At 29.9% G+C, this 18,830-nt stretch overlaps 3 protein-coding genes across 3 annotated transcripts; all 3 read left to right on the forward strand.

Annotated features, from left to right (window-relative positions):
- The first annotated feature begins 3,090 nt into the window (after positions 1-3,090).
- LOC105800878 (carnosic acid synthase-like) lies at positions 3,091-4,241 on the forward strand. The gene is made up of 2 exons (XM_052623162.1): positions 3,091-3,957; positions 4,041-4,241. The coding sequence occupies exons 1-2, from the start codon at positions 3,664-3,666 to the stop codon at positions 4,164-4,166; spliced, it is 420 nt and encodes a 139-aa protein (XP_052479122.1). The 5' UTR covers positions 3,091-3,663; the 3' UTR covers positions 4,167-4,241.
- Positions 4,242-9,678: 5,437 nt separating this feature from the next.
- On the forward strand, positions 9,679-11,362 carry LOC105801752 (carnosic acid synthase). Its single transcript, XM_012633019.2, has 2 exons — positions 9,679-10,623; positions 10,716-11,362. Exons 1-2 carry the CDS (start codon positions 9,679-9,681, stop codon positions 11,334-11,336), a joined length of 1,566 nt encoding a protein of 521 aa, XP_012488473.1. The 3' UTR covers positions 11,337-11,362.
- Positions 11,363-15,797: 4,435 nt separating this feature from the next.
- LOC105801412 (uncharacterized) lies at positions 15,798-16,765 on the forward strand. The gene is made up of 2 exons (XM_012632714.2): positions 15,798-15,914; positions 16,000-16,765. The coding sequence occupies exons 1-2, from the start codon at positions 15,858-15,860 to the stop codon at positions 16,576-16,578; spliced, it is 636 nt and encodes a 211-aa protein (XP_012488168.1). The 5' UTR covers positions 15,798-15,857; the 3' UTR covers positions 16,579-16,765.
- Positions 16,766-18,830: the final 2,065 nt, after the last annotated feature.

The following is an 18,830-nucleotide window of genomic DNA, read 5'->3' on the forward strand; positions in this document are numbered from 1 at the left end:
TATTATTATTTATTTTAAGTTTTCCTATATATTTTTATTTGAAACTTTTATTATTTATTGTTCTTATAAATCATTTATGTTAAATTATTATTTACTTTAAATTGTTATATGTATTATCTTGTTTTATTTTCTTTTGGTTATTAATGTTGGTATTAAAATTAGATATGTTGTGTGCTCATTGTCATTGTTCTCATTGCTATTACATCATCATTTGCATTATCATAAGTGTTATCGTCTATGCGTATTAACTTTACGGTTCCTTAATATTAATGCCATGTCCATTATATTTTATTATGTAAATTATTTCGTTGTTACTTCAAATGTATATTGCAATAAAGTTTTCAAACGATTTCTTTAAAGCATAATCTAATAAACTACGCGTGTATTATTCTTAGATATTCCATCAGCTTTCACCCATTATTCAAAAAAAAGAAGAGTTTTAAGACAAGACAATGTTTCGCGATTTAGAAATTCGAGAGATCGTACATTAACTTACGGGGTTTCAATTATTCTCGACAAATTTGAGAATACGATTTCTTCTAAACATAAGTTTTTAAAACGATCTCATGAATTAGTTAAGGATCGTATTCTAACTTACGGGACATAATTTCTTTTCTAAAACCGAGATAATCGAATATCTTTCAAATAAGTAATTTTTGGCATATAATCTCGTATTGGGAATTCAATACATTGTGTCCTAACTTACGGGACATAATTCTCTTTCTCGATTAACGTGAAATATACCCTCTTTCCTCGAAAATTTTCAGCGTTTTAACAAAGGATCGTATTTTGAATCTCTTCAAAGTTTCCAATTCTCGACATTAAGACACTAATTAATCAACTAGGTACCAATTTTTGGGCGTTACGATGGTGCTAATCCTTCCTTGTACGTAATCGACTCCCGAACCTGTCTTTCTGAATTTCGTAGACCAAAAAAGCGTTGTTTTAATAAATCGAACCGTTTATTAAAAATAACTATTTTCTGAGGTGACCCGATCACACCTCATCAAAAAAAGGATTGGTGGCGACTCCCGTGTTCGTTTTCATTTTCAAAATCCAAGTCGACAACTCGTTTCCCAAAAAAAATGGTTTCGACATCATTTATTTTTCATCATATTACTGAATTCACATTTTAAAAAAATTATAATATTTAATTTAAAATTATTAGTTAAAAAAGTTAAAATAAAAAAATTATGATAATTACGGATTTAAAAGTAATTAGAATATAAATTATAACTATTAGTTTAAAATGTTGTGCTAATTTTAAAATAGATTTGTTACTTGAATAAAATTCTTAAGCATAAAATATAGAAAAAATTTGTGAAAGCTATAATTATAATTTACAATTATTAGTTAAAATTTTGACTTCAAAAAGTTGTGTTAATTTTATTTATGTAAAATAGAGTTATTACTTGAATAAAATTTTAAATATATTAATTATCACTTAATTAATATTATATTTAATTATGTTAAAAATAATTTTATTATTATTTTAAAATTTTATATTATAATATTTTAATTATTAATTAATATATTTTAATTATATTCAATAAAGATTGCTTCACGCTAATTACAATTACAATATTTTAAAACTAGTTAATATTAAACACATAAATAAAAGCATTAAATGTAATGAAATTCCATGCCACATTTCACGCATGATTCATGATCTCCACGTGATATTAAGAAACAAAAGTTTAAAATATTAAAATAAAAAAATTGAGTAAATTGTGCGTAAAATAAAATTTAAATATGTAAACAATATTCTTGTAAAGTTAATATTTTATTGACATAAATAATATGGATTTGAATTTAATCACATGCAAATTTTTTATTAAGTTTTTAAAATTAAAAATTAAAATATTTTCAAATAATATAACTTATTTTAATTATGAAAGAATATTTTCGTAATTTTTCTGACCGAGTTATTGTCTTGTGACACTAACTTATTGGGGGCTTAAATAATAATAAGTATAGATAAATATATTTTGTTGAGGTAAAATTAATGTTTTATTGAAATAAATAGCATAGGTTTAAACGTGCAAAGGTCTATACTATATTTTTAATTTAAAATTTAGCACTTGTACTTTTTATTTAAAATTTTGGTTCATCCATCTAATTTTAAAGTTAAAGCTAATAGTGTAAAAGAAAAATAACTTATTTAGCCCTCAACATTTACAATTTTTGTCGATTCGATCCTTACCTTTTAAAAGTACATAAAATTAAATGTTTTTGTGTATCATGTGAAAAAAAAAGTGACATGACTTATATATGATAACATGTTTCCTCCATAAAAGTTTAAAATGGTATAATTTAAATTATCGAAATTAATAAAGAATTGTTGAAAATTTTAAGATGCATATAAACATGATGTTATTTTTGAATCTATATACTTTAAATAAAATAATTGATGTTAACTCACTTTGAATAAATAATTGACTCAGATGATTTGTTTCCAAAATAATTAACCATAACTTACTTTATATATATATATATATATATATATATATATATATATATCATGGTATTATTAATTGATAGTGGATAAAACTCATACAGTATATTAAATATTCTCTTATAATTTTATATAAACTATTTTTTATGAATTTGTATTTATTTTTATATAATCGTAAGTATTTTCGTAAATTCAAAATCTAGAGGTTTTATCTCATCGTAATATGGGAAATTTTACTCTGACACAATGTCTAAAACTACCTATAACCCTTCCTCAACGAGGATAATGAGCTTTAGAGCACTCAAATCTTCGTCCTCCTACATTGACAACAATACTCATACTAAGCTAAGACTCGATCCGCAACAATCTTAATTAAACATTTTGGATTGTAAAAAAAAAATTTCTTACAAAACTAATACCTTGGCATTTATATATTTTGAGTTAATCATTTTTCTCTTTTAGTTAAAATAGATATAGATATTTTGAATAAAATAATTTACAAGTATGTATTAAGTTGATCAGAATCTTGGAGATAAGACCATCATTAGGGTCCAAGTATGACCAACTTATGCAACAAGCACACAATTCTTGCTTGCGAAGGCTGGTCATGGGGCTGCCATGCCCCTGAATTTGCTCCTCTTACGGCGGCGGCATTAGTAATTTTCTGCTGTGCATGGTGGTGCTGGGGTATGAAATTCACCAAAATAAACCCACATCTACCACTTGGTCTTTTAGGCTTGCCTATAATAGGAAACCTTCCCTTCATTAAAGTCGAATTGCACCGTTACTTTTCGGACCTGTCTCGGATCTATGGTCCCATCTTCAAACTTCGGATGGAGAGCGTGTTTGCAATAGTCATAAACTCGCCTTCACTTGCCAATGAGGTCCTCAAAATTCAGGATGCCATCTTTGCTAACCATGACGTTCCAGCAGCCGCTGTGGTCGGCACATTTGGTGGACTCAACATCTTATGGACACCCAACGGTCCTAGATACAACCGGCCGCGTAAGCTTGTTATTTGCGAAATCATGAGTAAACAAAGCTTGGATGCTTGCTACGTGCTTCATCGACGGGAGGTTCGACGAATGGTGAAGGAGATTTACGGAAAAGTTGGTTCCTAAGTTAACATATATCAACAATTATCAGTAACCGTTCTACGAGTGATGATGTGCACGCTATGGGGTGATGCATCGTAAGATTTGATTGAGATGAGGAAACGATTGGATGAACTTATAAGAACATTTGCAGCAGCGAACGTTTTTGATCTTTTCCCAATTCTCGCCCCATTTGATTTACAAGGAATTGAATCCAAAGCGAAGGAGCAATTGTCGTGGTTTTATGGGGTTTTTGAATCAATGATAAAGAACCGAAGAAACATTGGAGATGATGGAAAAGAAAAGGAAAAAATTAGCAAAGATTTTATGCAGCAATTGTTGGAACTGCACTACCGTGGAGATGATAAAAACTCTTTATCCATCAACGAAGTCAAAGCTTTACTTCTGGTAAATAACTTTAACATAATAACATCCACAAAACTGTTGATAGTTTCCATTTTACAATATTAATTAATCTCCATATCTCATAGGATCTGATGGTCGCCAGTATAGATACAATACCCACTACTGTAGAATGGACAATAACCGAACTATTACGCCATCCAGATAAAATGACGAAACTCATCGAGGAATTAGATACGGTGGTCGGAAACTAGAACATGATGGAAGAATCTCATATACCTTAACTTGTCTACTTGGATGCTATCATAAAGGAGACACTTCGTCTTCAACTGGTTGCTCCACTGCTAATTCCCCATATGCCCAGTAAGACCACTGTTATTGGTGGATATAACATCCCTAAGGGTTGCAAGGTTTTCATTAATGCATGGGTCATGCAAAGGGACCCTGAGTTGTGGGACGATTTGGGGATAGTTGGAATAGTGGTTTCGGGACCACAAATTTAATGAGAAAAAAATTTATTTTCATTGTGTTTTTATGGTCTACAATTTCACAAAATTATTTCATGAAAATTTCTTTCGAAATTTTTGACGTTTGGGCACTCAATTTAGTCAAAAGGACTAAATTGTAAAAAGTACAAAAGTTGAGTTCTATGTGTTAGAGGTGTCCAATTGTTATGAAATTTTAAATTAAAGGTATTTACATGGTAATTAGACCATTGGTTAAGTTGGTGGACAAAAATGGGTATGGTTAGGCATGTTTCCAAAGTTTTTCATTTAGTGCATTTTGGTTATTTAGTTATTAAAATGAATTAAAAACAAAATTAAAAGCCAATTTTTGTCCATCTTCAACCCCTAGGCCGAAAATTGCATGGAGAAACCATGGCTAGGGTTTTTCAAGCTTCCAAGCTCGATTGTAAGTCCGTTCTATCCCCATTTTTAATGATTTTTACGTTTTTGAAATCCTCGTAACAAGATTTACCTATTTTTACCATTGTTTTGAACTAGGGTTTGTGTTTAAAAATTTACCCATGAATGATATGCATGTATTTTGATGTTTGTACTAAGTAATTTTCGATGAAAATGCCTAAAAGGATTAATTTGTAAAAGTTATAAAATTCTAAAAATCTTATGGTAAGAAGATATATGAGTCTAGTTTCAGGTAAAATTTATGGATCTTAATTTGGAGTTCTGTAGCTCCGGATAAAAATAATTTAGTGACTATGATGCGAATAAACAGGTTGCTGGAACTTGAATAAAGAATGAATTTATGTGTGATTATGATTATATTATCTATGAAAATATGCTAGAAACTTGTTTATTAATTACATACTTACTTACTAAGCTATATGCTTATCTCTTTCTCTTTTCCCTTGTTTTATAATGTTACCAAGCGAGCTCGGAAATCGGAGGTTGTCAGAGATCCAGTCACACTATCAACTTCCTTTTGGATATTTTAGTCAAAAATATTATTTTGGAATTATGGCATGTATAGAGGACTTGGTCATTTTGTTATGTGTCATAAATTGTTCTTTATATACTATATAATAGTTAATTTTGTATAAGTCATCGATATGGACTAATATGAATTAAATTCCACGTGTATGAAATTTCAATGTTGTGTTGATAAATTTTAATGCAAGTATGTAAATGTTTAAATGTAAAAAGAGACTTTAAAATAAAATATGAAAAAATTAATTTTGTTAAAGTTCTGTAATGCCTCGTACACGGTCCGAGCGTCTGACACAGGTAAGGGGGTGTTACACCCAGTTGATAGATTCGTTTACCAGCAAAATTGGTATGTGTGTTGGGATTTCTATGGTGGAGAAAATGATGGCTTAATAATAAAATTTTTATTTAAATTTAACAATAAAAACAATTTTTTTAATAATTGGCCGTCAAATTTAAGTGTATGTTTGAATTTTTTTAAGTTTATATAAAATTTAAATATTTTTAATATTTTTATTAGAAAAATGAAATATTAGTCAAAGACAGAAACCATTAATGAACCAACTTAATTGAATTTTTTAATTAATAAGAAATGCTCAATAATGTGCAAATTAATTTAATTAGCTTAATTGGGTTTTTAGTTTGTTCTTAAGGATCTTTTATTTATTATAAAATCGTTTAATATGTATGAATGCCTAAATAATACGCAACTCTACAAAGTTAATATCAAGACAGCAGCGGCTCAAAATCATGAAAACAAAGAGCTTAGCCTATGAAAACAGACAAGGGCCAATTTTTTATTGTTATGATTAAATTGACACAGTATATAAATATTGATGATTAAAGTTTCTATTATGTTAATTTTAAAATTGTCACCGTTAGCTAATTACTAACAAAAATACAATATTAAATAGTTGGTGGTCATTTTGTAACTTTTCATAGTAGAATAGTCAAAAGAAAATTTACTAATTGTTGAGTGACCACTTTATAATTTTTCTTAATTGAGTGATTAAAAAAATACTACTAGTTGGATAACCACTAGTGTAGGTTACCTTACTTTTCTAATTGTGTTTGATAATTATGTTAACTTTTTATTTAATATAAAATTTAGTAATTATAAAATTCAGTACTTAACTTTTAAACGATTAATTTTTCAGTTTATCAATCACACCATTATATTTTATTAATAGTCGAATACATTTTAATAAAATAATATAATGCGTCGCTTGTGGAAACTGCATATTTAGAACACATAGATATGTTTAAAAATAGCATATAATAAATGATGAAACAAATAGTTTGAAACTAATTAATAATAAGGGAGTATTTGATATACGGCAATATATATTTTTATTCCATAAGCGGCTTTAAAAAAGTGACATGTGTTTTTTAAAGTATTTTTTAATATTTTATTATACCTCTATAGGACACTTAGACCCTCCTAACTCTGTTTGTGGAGTCTAAAAACTCCACTAACAGTATACTAATTAATTTTCCTTAATAATAACATATGAAGTATGTACAATATTAAAATAAAAATTAGATGTGATGTGATGTAAATAATATTAATATTTTATTGACGTAAATAGCACAAGTTCAAATCCAATGCATGCAAATTTTTATTGTGTTATTCTAAAATAAAAACATAAAAATACATTTAAATAATATAACTTATTTAATCACGAAAAAATATTTTTATAATTTTTTAAACAGAGTCGGTGCTCGATTGACTTGTGGCACCGACGTAGTGAGAAGTTAAATAATAGTAAATATAGATAGATAGATTTGATTGAAATAAAATTAATATTTTATTAAAATAAATAAATAGGGTATGGGTATTAATATCATGGATGCATGTTACTTTCCGTTGCTTTAATTTTTTAATTTTTATAATTTTGGGGTGGTTGTACAATTTTTTATTTATTTATTTGTTTTATGAAATGTGTGGTCCATGCCTTTTTGCCCAAAGGGTTTGAAGAAAAGCATTTTCCTTATGACATCGACTTGGTGCATTTATAAGTTGGAATGGTAATTGCTTTGACAATAATGCGTGTTGGTTTTTTTTATTATTTATAAAAATTTTATCTTATAAATAAAAATTCTAATTTTATTAAAGGAATTTATATAATAATAAATAATTCTAATATTAATTTACTTTATACTTACTAGATCATATTTAAACTATTACGTTTTCATTACCAAAAAAATAAAGAAAAATAAATATATTACCTTTTGTTTTAAATAGAAATTTTATAGTAATTTTATAAATAATACATTTATATAAGCTAATATATCATAAGTATATTAATTATACATTATCTATGAACAATTATGATGAATTTATTGAATATTAAGAAAAAAATTGAATAACAATATATTAATTTTTTATAGTTTGTACAAATAGTTTGATAATGATTAGGATTTTTTGATCAAAATATTGATATACATTAATTATGTTAATTAGTTATTATTTTGAATAATGTTACTTTATATTAATTATTCTACATTGAATTGAGTAAACATGATGTATTTATGATTTGAATTTTTTTTAATTAAATGTTTAGAACTACTCATAATCTCACCTTAACTATTCCCTTAGATAGGAGGATAAACGCCTTTGAGCGTGCTTGAATCCATCTGCACTGGTAATAATATCAATGCCAACCAAACTAAGATTTAATCGACCTATTACTATAATATCTGAATTGTTAAATAAATTAATATATTTTAATTATGTTCAACAATTTGAATAACAAATACTACTTTGCACTAATAATAGTACGTAGAAACTAATAAAAAATCACACGCGTAAAATCAAATGCAACTTAGGGTGTGTTTGATATACTATTTTAAATTTTAAACATTTAATTTTTTAATTGTGTTCGTAATAATATTAACTTTTACCCAACATAATTTTTTAACAAAAAGTGTTAAATATGATAGATAAGTAAATAGCTACTTACAACTTAAGGTGGAAACTATTAAGTTGATTTTATTTTTAAAATTCTTATTTTAATACATTTAACAGACATACTTTTACTATTTATTTTAATTAATTTTGAATATAAATTTTACCTTTGACACTTAATCAACTATTTTCTATATAAGTATAATAATTATTCAATGCGTCAAGAAATGAGTAAATATACAAATTGCATACAAATTTGACACAAAAACTCAAGTGAAATTTTAGGATTTTTATCATATATATGAATTTTAGGTTTTAGGGAAGGGCTGCGCGCAGGACACAACCACCTTTCTTTTAAATTTTAGGGTTTATTTTTATTTTTATTATATATATATATATATATATAGTAGGAGGAGGCGGCGCAGCACCTAAAAAAAACTATTGTTTTTATTTTTAATATAAATTGCCCTTTTTATTATTGTATGTTCTTGTTATTTAAATTTATGAAATAGTTTTGATATAGTTTTAGGTTGATTTTTTATCTGATTTTTGAAATCGTGAGACTCAAAGTCGTACGTAAAAACTTTCATTCCAACAGTTGTTATTTCTCTGGTTAAGGATATAGACATCATTATCTCATAAGGTTGTATTGGCATCAAATAAAAAATAATTTGTTGATTCGGTATTGTGCGGCGTACGGCTGAAAGATCTGATATGATTGGTTGTTGTATTTGATCTATCAAGGAACACATTGGTGTATCCAATTGAGTGGTTCGTTGGATCCGTCAAGAGAAATAGCAATCAAATTTAAACAACTCGCGTGGTTGAAGCCGTTGGCCTGAGTTGGGCCATTATAGGTCGCCAGGTTGCCGAAGAGCTAAATCGTGAACGTGTGTTTCGTGATTGTTTGTTTGGTAAAAGTTAGTTGTTGGACATTTCTACAATTAATTTACAAATAGAATGGCTGGTTTGAGGTGTCTCGATGTCAATTAAAGGAGAAGACTTATTATCAATGATGGTTTGATAAAATTTATTTGAATTCAAAACCCACCACTTACTTTTGAAATAAATTATTTCCTCATTTAATTAAAAATTAAATTATTCAAAATTTATCTTTAATTTTGTTTAAAACTATGCAAAATAAATTAAATAATAGATTAAAATTATGAAATAATACAATTTTTTTTTTAAAAATCAAACTTTTATCTGGAATTGGGATTATAATTATACCGAAAAAGGGGGAGTAACTGTTACCCATAGAATAACTATATTTAGTGATTAATTTAAGCATTAAAGAGGTCGTAAGAAATTAATAAATGCCAGTTTGTATTGAAATATATTTTTTCCTAGCTACACATACAGTTGCTTTATATATAGCTCCATTTCTTTTGCATTCTATCATCAAAAACAAATATGTCCAACTTATATGATAAGCTCGCAATTCTTGCCTGCGAAGGCTGGTCATGGGATTGCCAAGCCCTTGCTCCTCTTATGGCGACGGGGCTAGCAATTTTCTGCTGTGCATGGTGGTTGTGGCGGGGTATGAAATTCACCAAAATAAACCCACCTCTACCACCTGGTCCGTTAGGCTTGCCTATAATAGGAAACCTTCCTTTCATCCAACCTCAACTGCACCGTTACTTTTCAGACCTGTCTCGAATCTATGGTCCCATCATAAAACTTCGGATGGGGAGAATGATTGTAATAGTCATAAACTCGCCTTCACTTGCCAATGAGGTCCTCAAAGTCCAGGATGCCATCTTTGCTAACCGTGATATTCCAGCAGCCGCCGTGGTCGGCACCTTTGGTGGACTCAACATCGCATGGAGACCCAAGAGCCCTGGATACAACCGTTTGCGTAAGCTTGTTGTTTGTGAAATCATGAGTAAACAAAGCTTGGATGCTTGCTACGTGCTTCATCGACGTGAGGTTCGACGAATGGTGACGGAAATTCATGGAAAAGTTGGTTCATTAGTTAATATTGATGAACGATTATCAGCAACCGCTCTACGATTGATGACGAGCACGCTATGGGGTGATGATCCATCACAAGATTTGATTGAGTTGAGGAAACGATTGGATGAATTTATAATAACATTTGCAACACCGAATGTTTCTGATCTTTTCCCAATTCTCGCCCCATTTGATTTACAAGGAATTGAATCCAAAGCGAAGGAGCAATTGTCGTGGTTTTATGGGGTTTTTGAATCAATGATAAAGAACCGAAGAAACATTGGAGATGATGGAAAAAAAAAGGAAAAAATTAGCAAGGATTTTATGCAACAATTGTTGGAGCTGCACCAGCGAGGAGATGATAATAGCTCTTTATCCCTTAATGAAGTGAAGGCTTTGCTTCTGGTAAATAAATTTAACTTAACATTGTAACATATTAACATCCACAAAACTGTTGATATTTTCCATTTTACACTACTAATCTCCATATCTCAAAGGATCTGGTGGTCGCCGGTACAGATACAATACCCACTACTGTAGAGTGGACAATGACTGAACTATTACGCCATCCAGATAAAATGACGAAACTCATTGAGGAATTAAATATGGTGGTCGGAAACCAAAACACGATGGAAGAGTCTTATATACCTCAACTTGTATACTTGGATGCTGTCATAAAGGAGACACTTCGTCTTCACCCAGTTGCTCCACTTTTACTGCCTCACGTGCCCAGTGAGACCACCATAATTGGTGGATATACTATCCCTAAAGGTTGTAGGGTTTTCATTAATGCATGGGCCATGCAAAGGGACCTTGAGTTGTGGGATGATCCTCTTCGATTTCAACCTGAGAGATTCTTGGAAACCGACATTAACTATCGAGACAACAATTTCAAGTATCTTCCATTTGGGTCAGGGAGGAGGATGTGTGTTGGGATTTCTATGGCGAAGAAGATGGCAGCGCTGCTCGTAGGCTCTTTGGTCCACTCATTTGAATGGAGATTGTCAGAGGAGACCAAGCTTAATTTAGAAGATAAATTTGGACTTGTTTTGAAGAAAACGGAATCACTTGTTGCTATACCCATTGCACGACTTCCTAATTTGGAGCAATACAAATGAATATATTGGGTTTTACATATTCATAAGCTATATGATATGCATTGTTGTATCTATGGGGACTGGCAGGGCCCAGCCCCCCTTAATAGAAAATTGTCTATTTAGACGTTTAGAAATTTTAAAATTTTAAATTAGTTAAAGTAAAATTATACTTTGGCCCCTTAAAAATAATAAAATTTTAATTTGATCCTTTAAAAATTATAAAGATATAAACTATTAAAAATTAAAATTTAATTTCGGCCCACTTAAAAATTTTAAGGCTTCGCCTCTGATGATATGCTATATTAAACGACGATGAAGAGGTGGAGGATCTGAAGTGGTGGTCGTATACCCCCTGGGTGGCCTACGCTCAAACAAAATGGAAAAGAAGGGAATTTTTCTTTAGAAGGATTAAGATATGCGGCAAAGAAGACGGGGTACGAAACGCGGAGCAGTGGAAAAAGCTGGCCCTGGGCCGTGGAATCCAAGTCCAACAACGTACTCCAATTCAACGTTTCGGGCCTTTGGGTATAAATGTCTTCCTTGTTTCGTTGTTTTAAGTTTGCCATGATTGTCACTTACCCTTGGTGGTGTTTAAAAACATGTTAGTAGATCCCACTTTTTATGTCTGGTAATGTTGATGGAAATGATGGAACTTAATTTTAAAATGTTTGTAAATATATATGTTTCAGCTCATACTGTTGAACAAGAAAATATGTTTTAGCTCAGTCCATAACAATGGGCACATTTAATATGCTTATATTCATTCCTACTTTCGAAACCTCTTTTTGAAAACAAAAACGGCGTCGGCTTATTAAAAATGAAAATGGGAGTCGCCACCGATCTTTTATTAAGGTGTGACCGAATCACCTTAAAAATAATTTTGGTCCACAGATTTCAAAAAAAAATGGGTTCGGGAGTCAGTTACGTACGAAGAAGGGTTAGCACCCTTGTAACGCCCAAAATTGGTACCTAATTGATTATTTAATGTCTTAAGGTCGAATGTCGAAAAAAAGATTGAAAAGTGATTCCCCTTTTTAAAAATATTTATTGACATTTATTATTTTGCAAACTAAAAAATGGGTCATTTTGCTTCGATGAGATGAGGAAATCGAAACCCCGTAAGTTAGGGTACGATCCTTTGAAGTTCCAAAGACTACACATGAATTTGCTTTTATTTAACCACGTCTCGAGATAACAAAATGCCATATCGAATGAGTTAGGACACAACGTTTTGAATCGTCGACATAAGCTTTGATTTGGAATTTTTATGCTTTAATTGAAAAAGAAACACTCGGTTACTTAAATTCAACGAGGAAAATTGAAGTCCAGTAAGTTAGGAACTTTTAAGAATAATCATATTATTCTCAGGACATTATTATAAAACAGTTTATTTATACACACAGAAAAGAAACTGAAATAATAATGGTAACGTCTTATATTAATAAACATGATAAATCAAGTATGTTATTACAATCATCTCATTATTGATCTTTGGGCATACTCTAACGTTGCAGGAGTCAGCTGGAGGCGAGACGCACGTGGGGGAGGCTGATGCGTGAGCGGAGAGGAGCCTGGCTTGACTGCGGCGCAAATCATTCTAGAAACCCTAGGGATTTCTGGATGCTTCAAGCAAATAGGCCACTTCAAGTTGGGCTAGGATTTGGGTCTGGTGTTGGGTTATTTGGGTTTGGGAAATATATTTTGGGTAACTTAATTGGGCTTGCTGTTGTAATAAAAACTGGACATTTATTTTATTTTTATTTTTATTTGGTTTTATTATTGATTGGGCAAAATTTAGGTATTACACCTACGATTTAATTGCATTTATATTGTACAATCGTTGGCATGTGTTTGCTTGCTTATGATATTTATTCTTATGAATAGATTGAATTAAATATGACTTTGATTAATGCAATGCCTTCAAATTAATTGGATGGATGAATTCTCTACCATTTCGGGAGGAAGTTTATTGGTGCTACTAACGACGGGATGCCCTCTTTCGAGCCAAGTGAACTTAAATAATTCATCATAATAAGTAAGTTTAAATAATTTAATCTGTACAAATGATAATATTGATTAAAATTATAAAATAATTCATGTGCCTTTAATTAACTAGTTCTTATATCAGGTGCGTTGCACATGATTTTGTGTTATTTTAAATATTAAACAATATAATTTCTAATTAAATGATAATTGATTTAACTTTAAAAGTAATGAAAATGAAAAATTGGAAAATAATTTATAGTAAATATTAAGTAATTAGATAGAATTATTAATCATTAGAATATTAGTCAAATTGTCACCTACAAATAGTTATTATTTTAATATTTCATTGCTTTTAACTTAATATTACTTTTATATAATATTTCACTACTTTAATATTAGTTCATTTTTTTTAAAAAAAATTATATATAGTATAGGTATACATGTGGGCCTTGAAGTTAAAAGTTTTGGTTAAGATTACAACTATCCATGGGACGGATTGGGTTGCGACAAAGTTTCAAAAAATTTCAAGTTTCGAATTAATTTTGAATAAATTTAATCTAATCTTTTTTTTTGTTTAAACTCAATTCAGTTCAATAATTAAATTAATTATTTAATTTAGTATCTACACACGAAAACAAGAGCTGACAAAAGAGAGAGAGAGATAGCTTATGTCATTAACAGAAGCAAATACAAGAAATTAAACCAAAGTAACGATAGAAATATAATTTCTAAGGTCAAATCCTAAATAAAACATCAACTTTTAGAAACAGACAAATTGGGGAGCATCTCATAATGCATGGCAGTGAGGGAGGAAATATGAATGGATTTGGTATAACATGAATCCATGTGGGGGACATCTTGATCTGATCTACATCTCTAGTTTTTGGGGTTTGAGGGGGCAAATTGCATCAGAGTTTTAATTTTACAGTCTTTGTTCGGTCATTTATTCTTATAAAACAAAAGAAAAAAAAAGGGAAGAATCTTTGGATGGCATTAAATGGACAAATTTGCATGTTTATGATTCATATCACAATTTCCTCTTTAATATTTCGTAATCAGATTCCAAGATCTTGTTTTCGTGTTGGTTGAAGGTACATGCATTTTCTGCGAATAAACATGTATGCATGCAGAATCATTCCCAACCATCGTATTTGTTTCAAATTAATTGAATTTTAATTCGGTTAGTAGCATTATTATTACAATAATTAAAAAGTCGTGAATTTGAGTATACTTAAATACATTTTTTTTCATTTATGAATTGAAGATATATGAATAAAAATAAGTAATAATCAAGAAAATATATATGCGATATGAAGATGGATGTTTTTTTCGTTATAGTATTCGTTTTCGTTCTCAATAATATAGAAAAAAAAACAATATGAGGAAAAGTACAGCTCAAAGTACTTTATTCCTTGTTTATCAATTAAAATTTTAAAACATTTTAGATTCCACTTTCAAAAACACGTCAATGTCAAGAAACAACAATGTAGAAGTTGTCTATTAATTGTTGTTGTAATTATAAAATTTCTTAAAATAGGAGTTTTGTTGGGTTGTGAACAGAGTTAAACATGGGAGCCTTGTCTTTTTTTTTTTTTGTAAGAAATTATCAACACAATTTAATGAAAATTTAAATTGTCTCTTCATAAAGGACACAACAGCTTATCTAACATTAATTACTGACTTGTGCAGATTTCCGAATTTATTATAATAATTTCTTTGGAAAACATCAAGTTGCTTCTACGAAGCTTATATTAGATCCCTTTTATTTATGTTAATTTTTAACTAATTTGGAATTGAAAATATATATTAGAAGTTAAATACGTAAGTGATACTAATATATATAGTTGCAAAATAGTTATATACTTTAAAATCAAAACTAATTGGGTTATTATACTAATTTAGTATCTGAGTTTGGTTTTAATGTTCAATTAAGTATCTGTGGTTTTTTGTCTCAATTTGGTACTTATATTTGGTTTCAATGCTCACTTTGATACTTGGTTTTTCAATTTGAAACTTGAGTTTTTTACCTATCCCAATCAAGTACTTGAGTTTAGCTTCATTGTTTAATTTGGCACTTAGTTTTTTTATCTCAATTAATTACATTTTTGTACTAAACTACACGTGTCAAACATTCATTGGGTCACATGAAAACATTTGATCTATGTACCAAGCTGAACATTGAAACAAAACTTAAGTATCAAATTGAGACAAGAAAAACCGTAAGTATCAAATTGAACACCAAAACTAAACTCATAAACCAAATTGTATATTAGCCCAAATTGGTTTCAAGTTTAGAAATGGCAAAATTGATGTTATTAACCCAAAAAATCCACTATCTTGAAATTTAACACAATAGTTAGATTTTTTTTAAAAAAAATTAACTAATAAACATGGCCAGTTGGACTTAAATTGCACACTTCAATAGTATATCATCCTCCTTAGATTATATATATATATACATTCTCCATTAACCAACACATCTCTATCATTTGAACAAAGGCTTGTAAAACCCTTTAGTCGCTTCAATCCAAAACCTGCAACAAAAAAGAAACGAAAATGGCTTTCTGGTCTGCTGAGAATGCCACAAAAGCATACCTCAAAACCTTGAAAATGGTTAGTTTCCTTCGTACATACATACAAGTTTTGCTTTGCAATTGTCTAAGAGTTCCCTATTTTGAGTTTGGTTTCATGTATGCAGGGCCAAAACGCTAAAGAACCAAACGCAGCCGAATTCATATCCGCCCTTGCAGTGGGCAACAACGCGCAACTAATGGTCGCAGCATGTGCCGATGCTGCCGATTATACCACATTAGCTCTAGTGGCAGCCGCTCACCAAACAGGCGGCCGTGTCATTTGCATCCTCCCCGGCACCGAACAACTCCGATCATCGAAGCAAATCCTCGGTTACGACGCTTGTCGTGTCGAGTTCGTAGTCGGTGATACTCGAAATCTACTGCTAAGCCGATACACAGAAGCCGATTTCGTGCTTATTGATTGCAACCTGGAGAATCATGAAGGCATGGTTCGAGCAGTGCCGGCTGGCACGAAACGAAATGGAGCTGTCGTTGTGGGTTATAACGCATTTGCTAAAGGTTCGTGGTGGTCCGGTGGATCGAAAACTCAATTGTTGCCTATAGGAGAAGGGCTGCTGGTCACTAGGATCAAACCAAATGCTTTGGTGAAAAGAAGCCAATGGATTGTAAAGGTGGATAAATGCACTGGGGAAGAACATGTGTTTAGGGTCAGGTTTCCACAAGGGAAAGGCATCGAAGCTTAGATTTTCATTGTTCCACTGCTTTTTCCTGCAAACCAAACGGAAAAAAAAGGGGGTTAGCATAGGTTAAAATTAGTTTATGGAGAGTTTTAATTTGTATATAGCGATTAATATATAGTAAATCATTTGTCTCGAAGTGTTAATTAAAAAGATTGAACATTGCACTGTGCTTTGATTTTGATGGAGTTAATATGAGCTAATTTGTCATATGATTGAAAGATAATCAATGGATTAAATTCTAAAGATGACTATATTTTTGGCCCATTGCAAAGAATTTCTTAAAACAACACCCTTCACACATTATTATAGCAATTTTAAAGAAAGGATTCAGGTTTGAACCTTCTCAATCACATTACAAAAGAAACAATCATAAAGATTAATCTCAATTAATCATAAAATTATAATTTACCTGCCTAAAGAAATATAAAATTTTGGGTATAGAATTAAAAATTTGTGTTAAAATATCTAATTTAATTATTAATTTTCAAAGAAGTAAAAAATGAAAATTTTGCATTTAATCAAATGCTAAACAAATCTGATTTTATTTTGAGAATATCTCTTATAGCCAAAGCTCCTATATTCCCTCTGGCTACGCCCTTATTTTGGAATAAGTAGTTAAGGGCAAATAGGGTCTTTGGGCCCTTTAGTTAAGTGGAATAATATAAACTTTAGTCCCTCTTAGTTATAAAGAATACAATTTAAAACTTTTGTAAATAAATTTCTTATTTTGACCCCTTTGATTTCCCCCTTGATACTAAGCTATTATTTAAATTCAAGTGAATACCTTATGTAAATTAATATATATTTAAAGAACAATAGTTCTCAATATGAAAGACATAATTTAAGACAATGTTATTTCATGACAATGTAAAGTTAACCTATGTTTTGCTTTTACCTTAATTTAAAATCGATATCATAAACTAGAAAAAAAATATGTAAATTATATAAATTATAAAATGATGATAGAACAGGTAGATTTTGCAGAGAGCTTTAAGTTTCAATCTTTAATTAAATATAGTGGGTGAACGTGGGGGTGGTTTGCTTAATCTATCTCTAATCCAGATTAACAAAAGTAATTAATGCACTGTTGGAAGTTGTTTATTTTCAATGTCCCTCTTATTTTGGACATCACAGGTAAGTTGATAAATATTTTAGCAATAGATTAAATAAACAAGCTATACAGCTTTTAATATGTTTATAATAGTGATGAACAACAATGCTACAATTTTGCATGTTTTCAAAGAAAATAGAACAAATATCACTATTGTTTAAAATATAATAATTGGCTGGAACTAAAATTAAAGAAATATATATATATTGTTGAAGCGGCTATAACCAGCATCTAGCAACTAGTTTGGAGGCCAATATCACTGGTGCTGGCAAGACCAAGATTTGGTTTTAGAAAGCAGAGGGGCTATGATTTTTTTTTAGTATATAACTAAATTTATATTTGTATGTATTTTGATTCGTTTGTCTGAATTGAATTAATTATTCGATTTTTCGAGCTACACAAATCAATTTAATATTTCTTAAAAAGTATGAACGATTGAGCAGCTTGGTAAGACTCGATATCTTGTTCAGAATCTTGAGATTTAGAAGACCTGATATCTCGTTCAAGAGCTTGGGAAGATCCGATATTTGATTTTTCTCCACTAATTATAGAAGGTTGAGGAACTAATTAATCATTATTGCTTTCGGACACCCTTTTCTTGAAAAAAACATTCGATTTTTTGTTGACTATAATTTAATCGAAAAACTTGAAAACTATAATAATATATTAAACAAAAACATATTAGGAAAAAGAAAAATAATACTAAGTCAAATAAATAACATAATTTATGCAAAAATATTTACTGAGTGGTCTTTTGCGTAAGGAGTCGAGAGGAAGATAATTTATATTTTTTTACTCTGTGCTCTCAGTCTCCGCATCAAACTTCTTTCTTTTTCTCTCAACAATGTCAGCGCCTTACCAAAGGAAGATAATTCCTTAACAAAACATATACGTCAAAATATAATAAAGTCACTAACCTAATATGTATGGGTATGGGTCAAATCAATTAATTCTGAAATTCGGCTTTAAAGTCCATATTGGGCTTTTAAGTTTAATCTTTCAAGACTCATTATACATTAATATTTGATTATTATTATTGAAGTTATATAATTAAAACTGAAAAATACTTAATTCGTTAATATAAAGTATAACATTATGACTTAAAAGGACGAATTATATGAAATACAATTTGGCCAAGGGAGAT

This window comes from Gossypium raimondii, chromosome 11 (assembly GCF_025698545.1).
Source record: "Gossypium raimondii isolate GPD5lz chromosome 11, ASM2569854v1, whole genome shotgun sequence".
NCBI lineage: Eukaryota > Viridiplantae > Streptophyta > Magnoliopsida > Malvales > Malvaceae > Gossypium > Gossypium raimondii.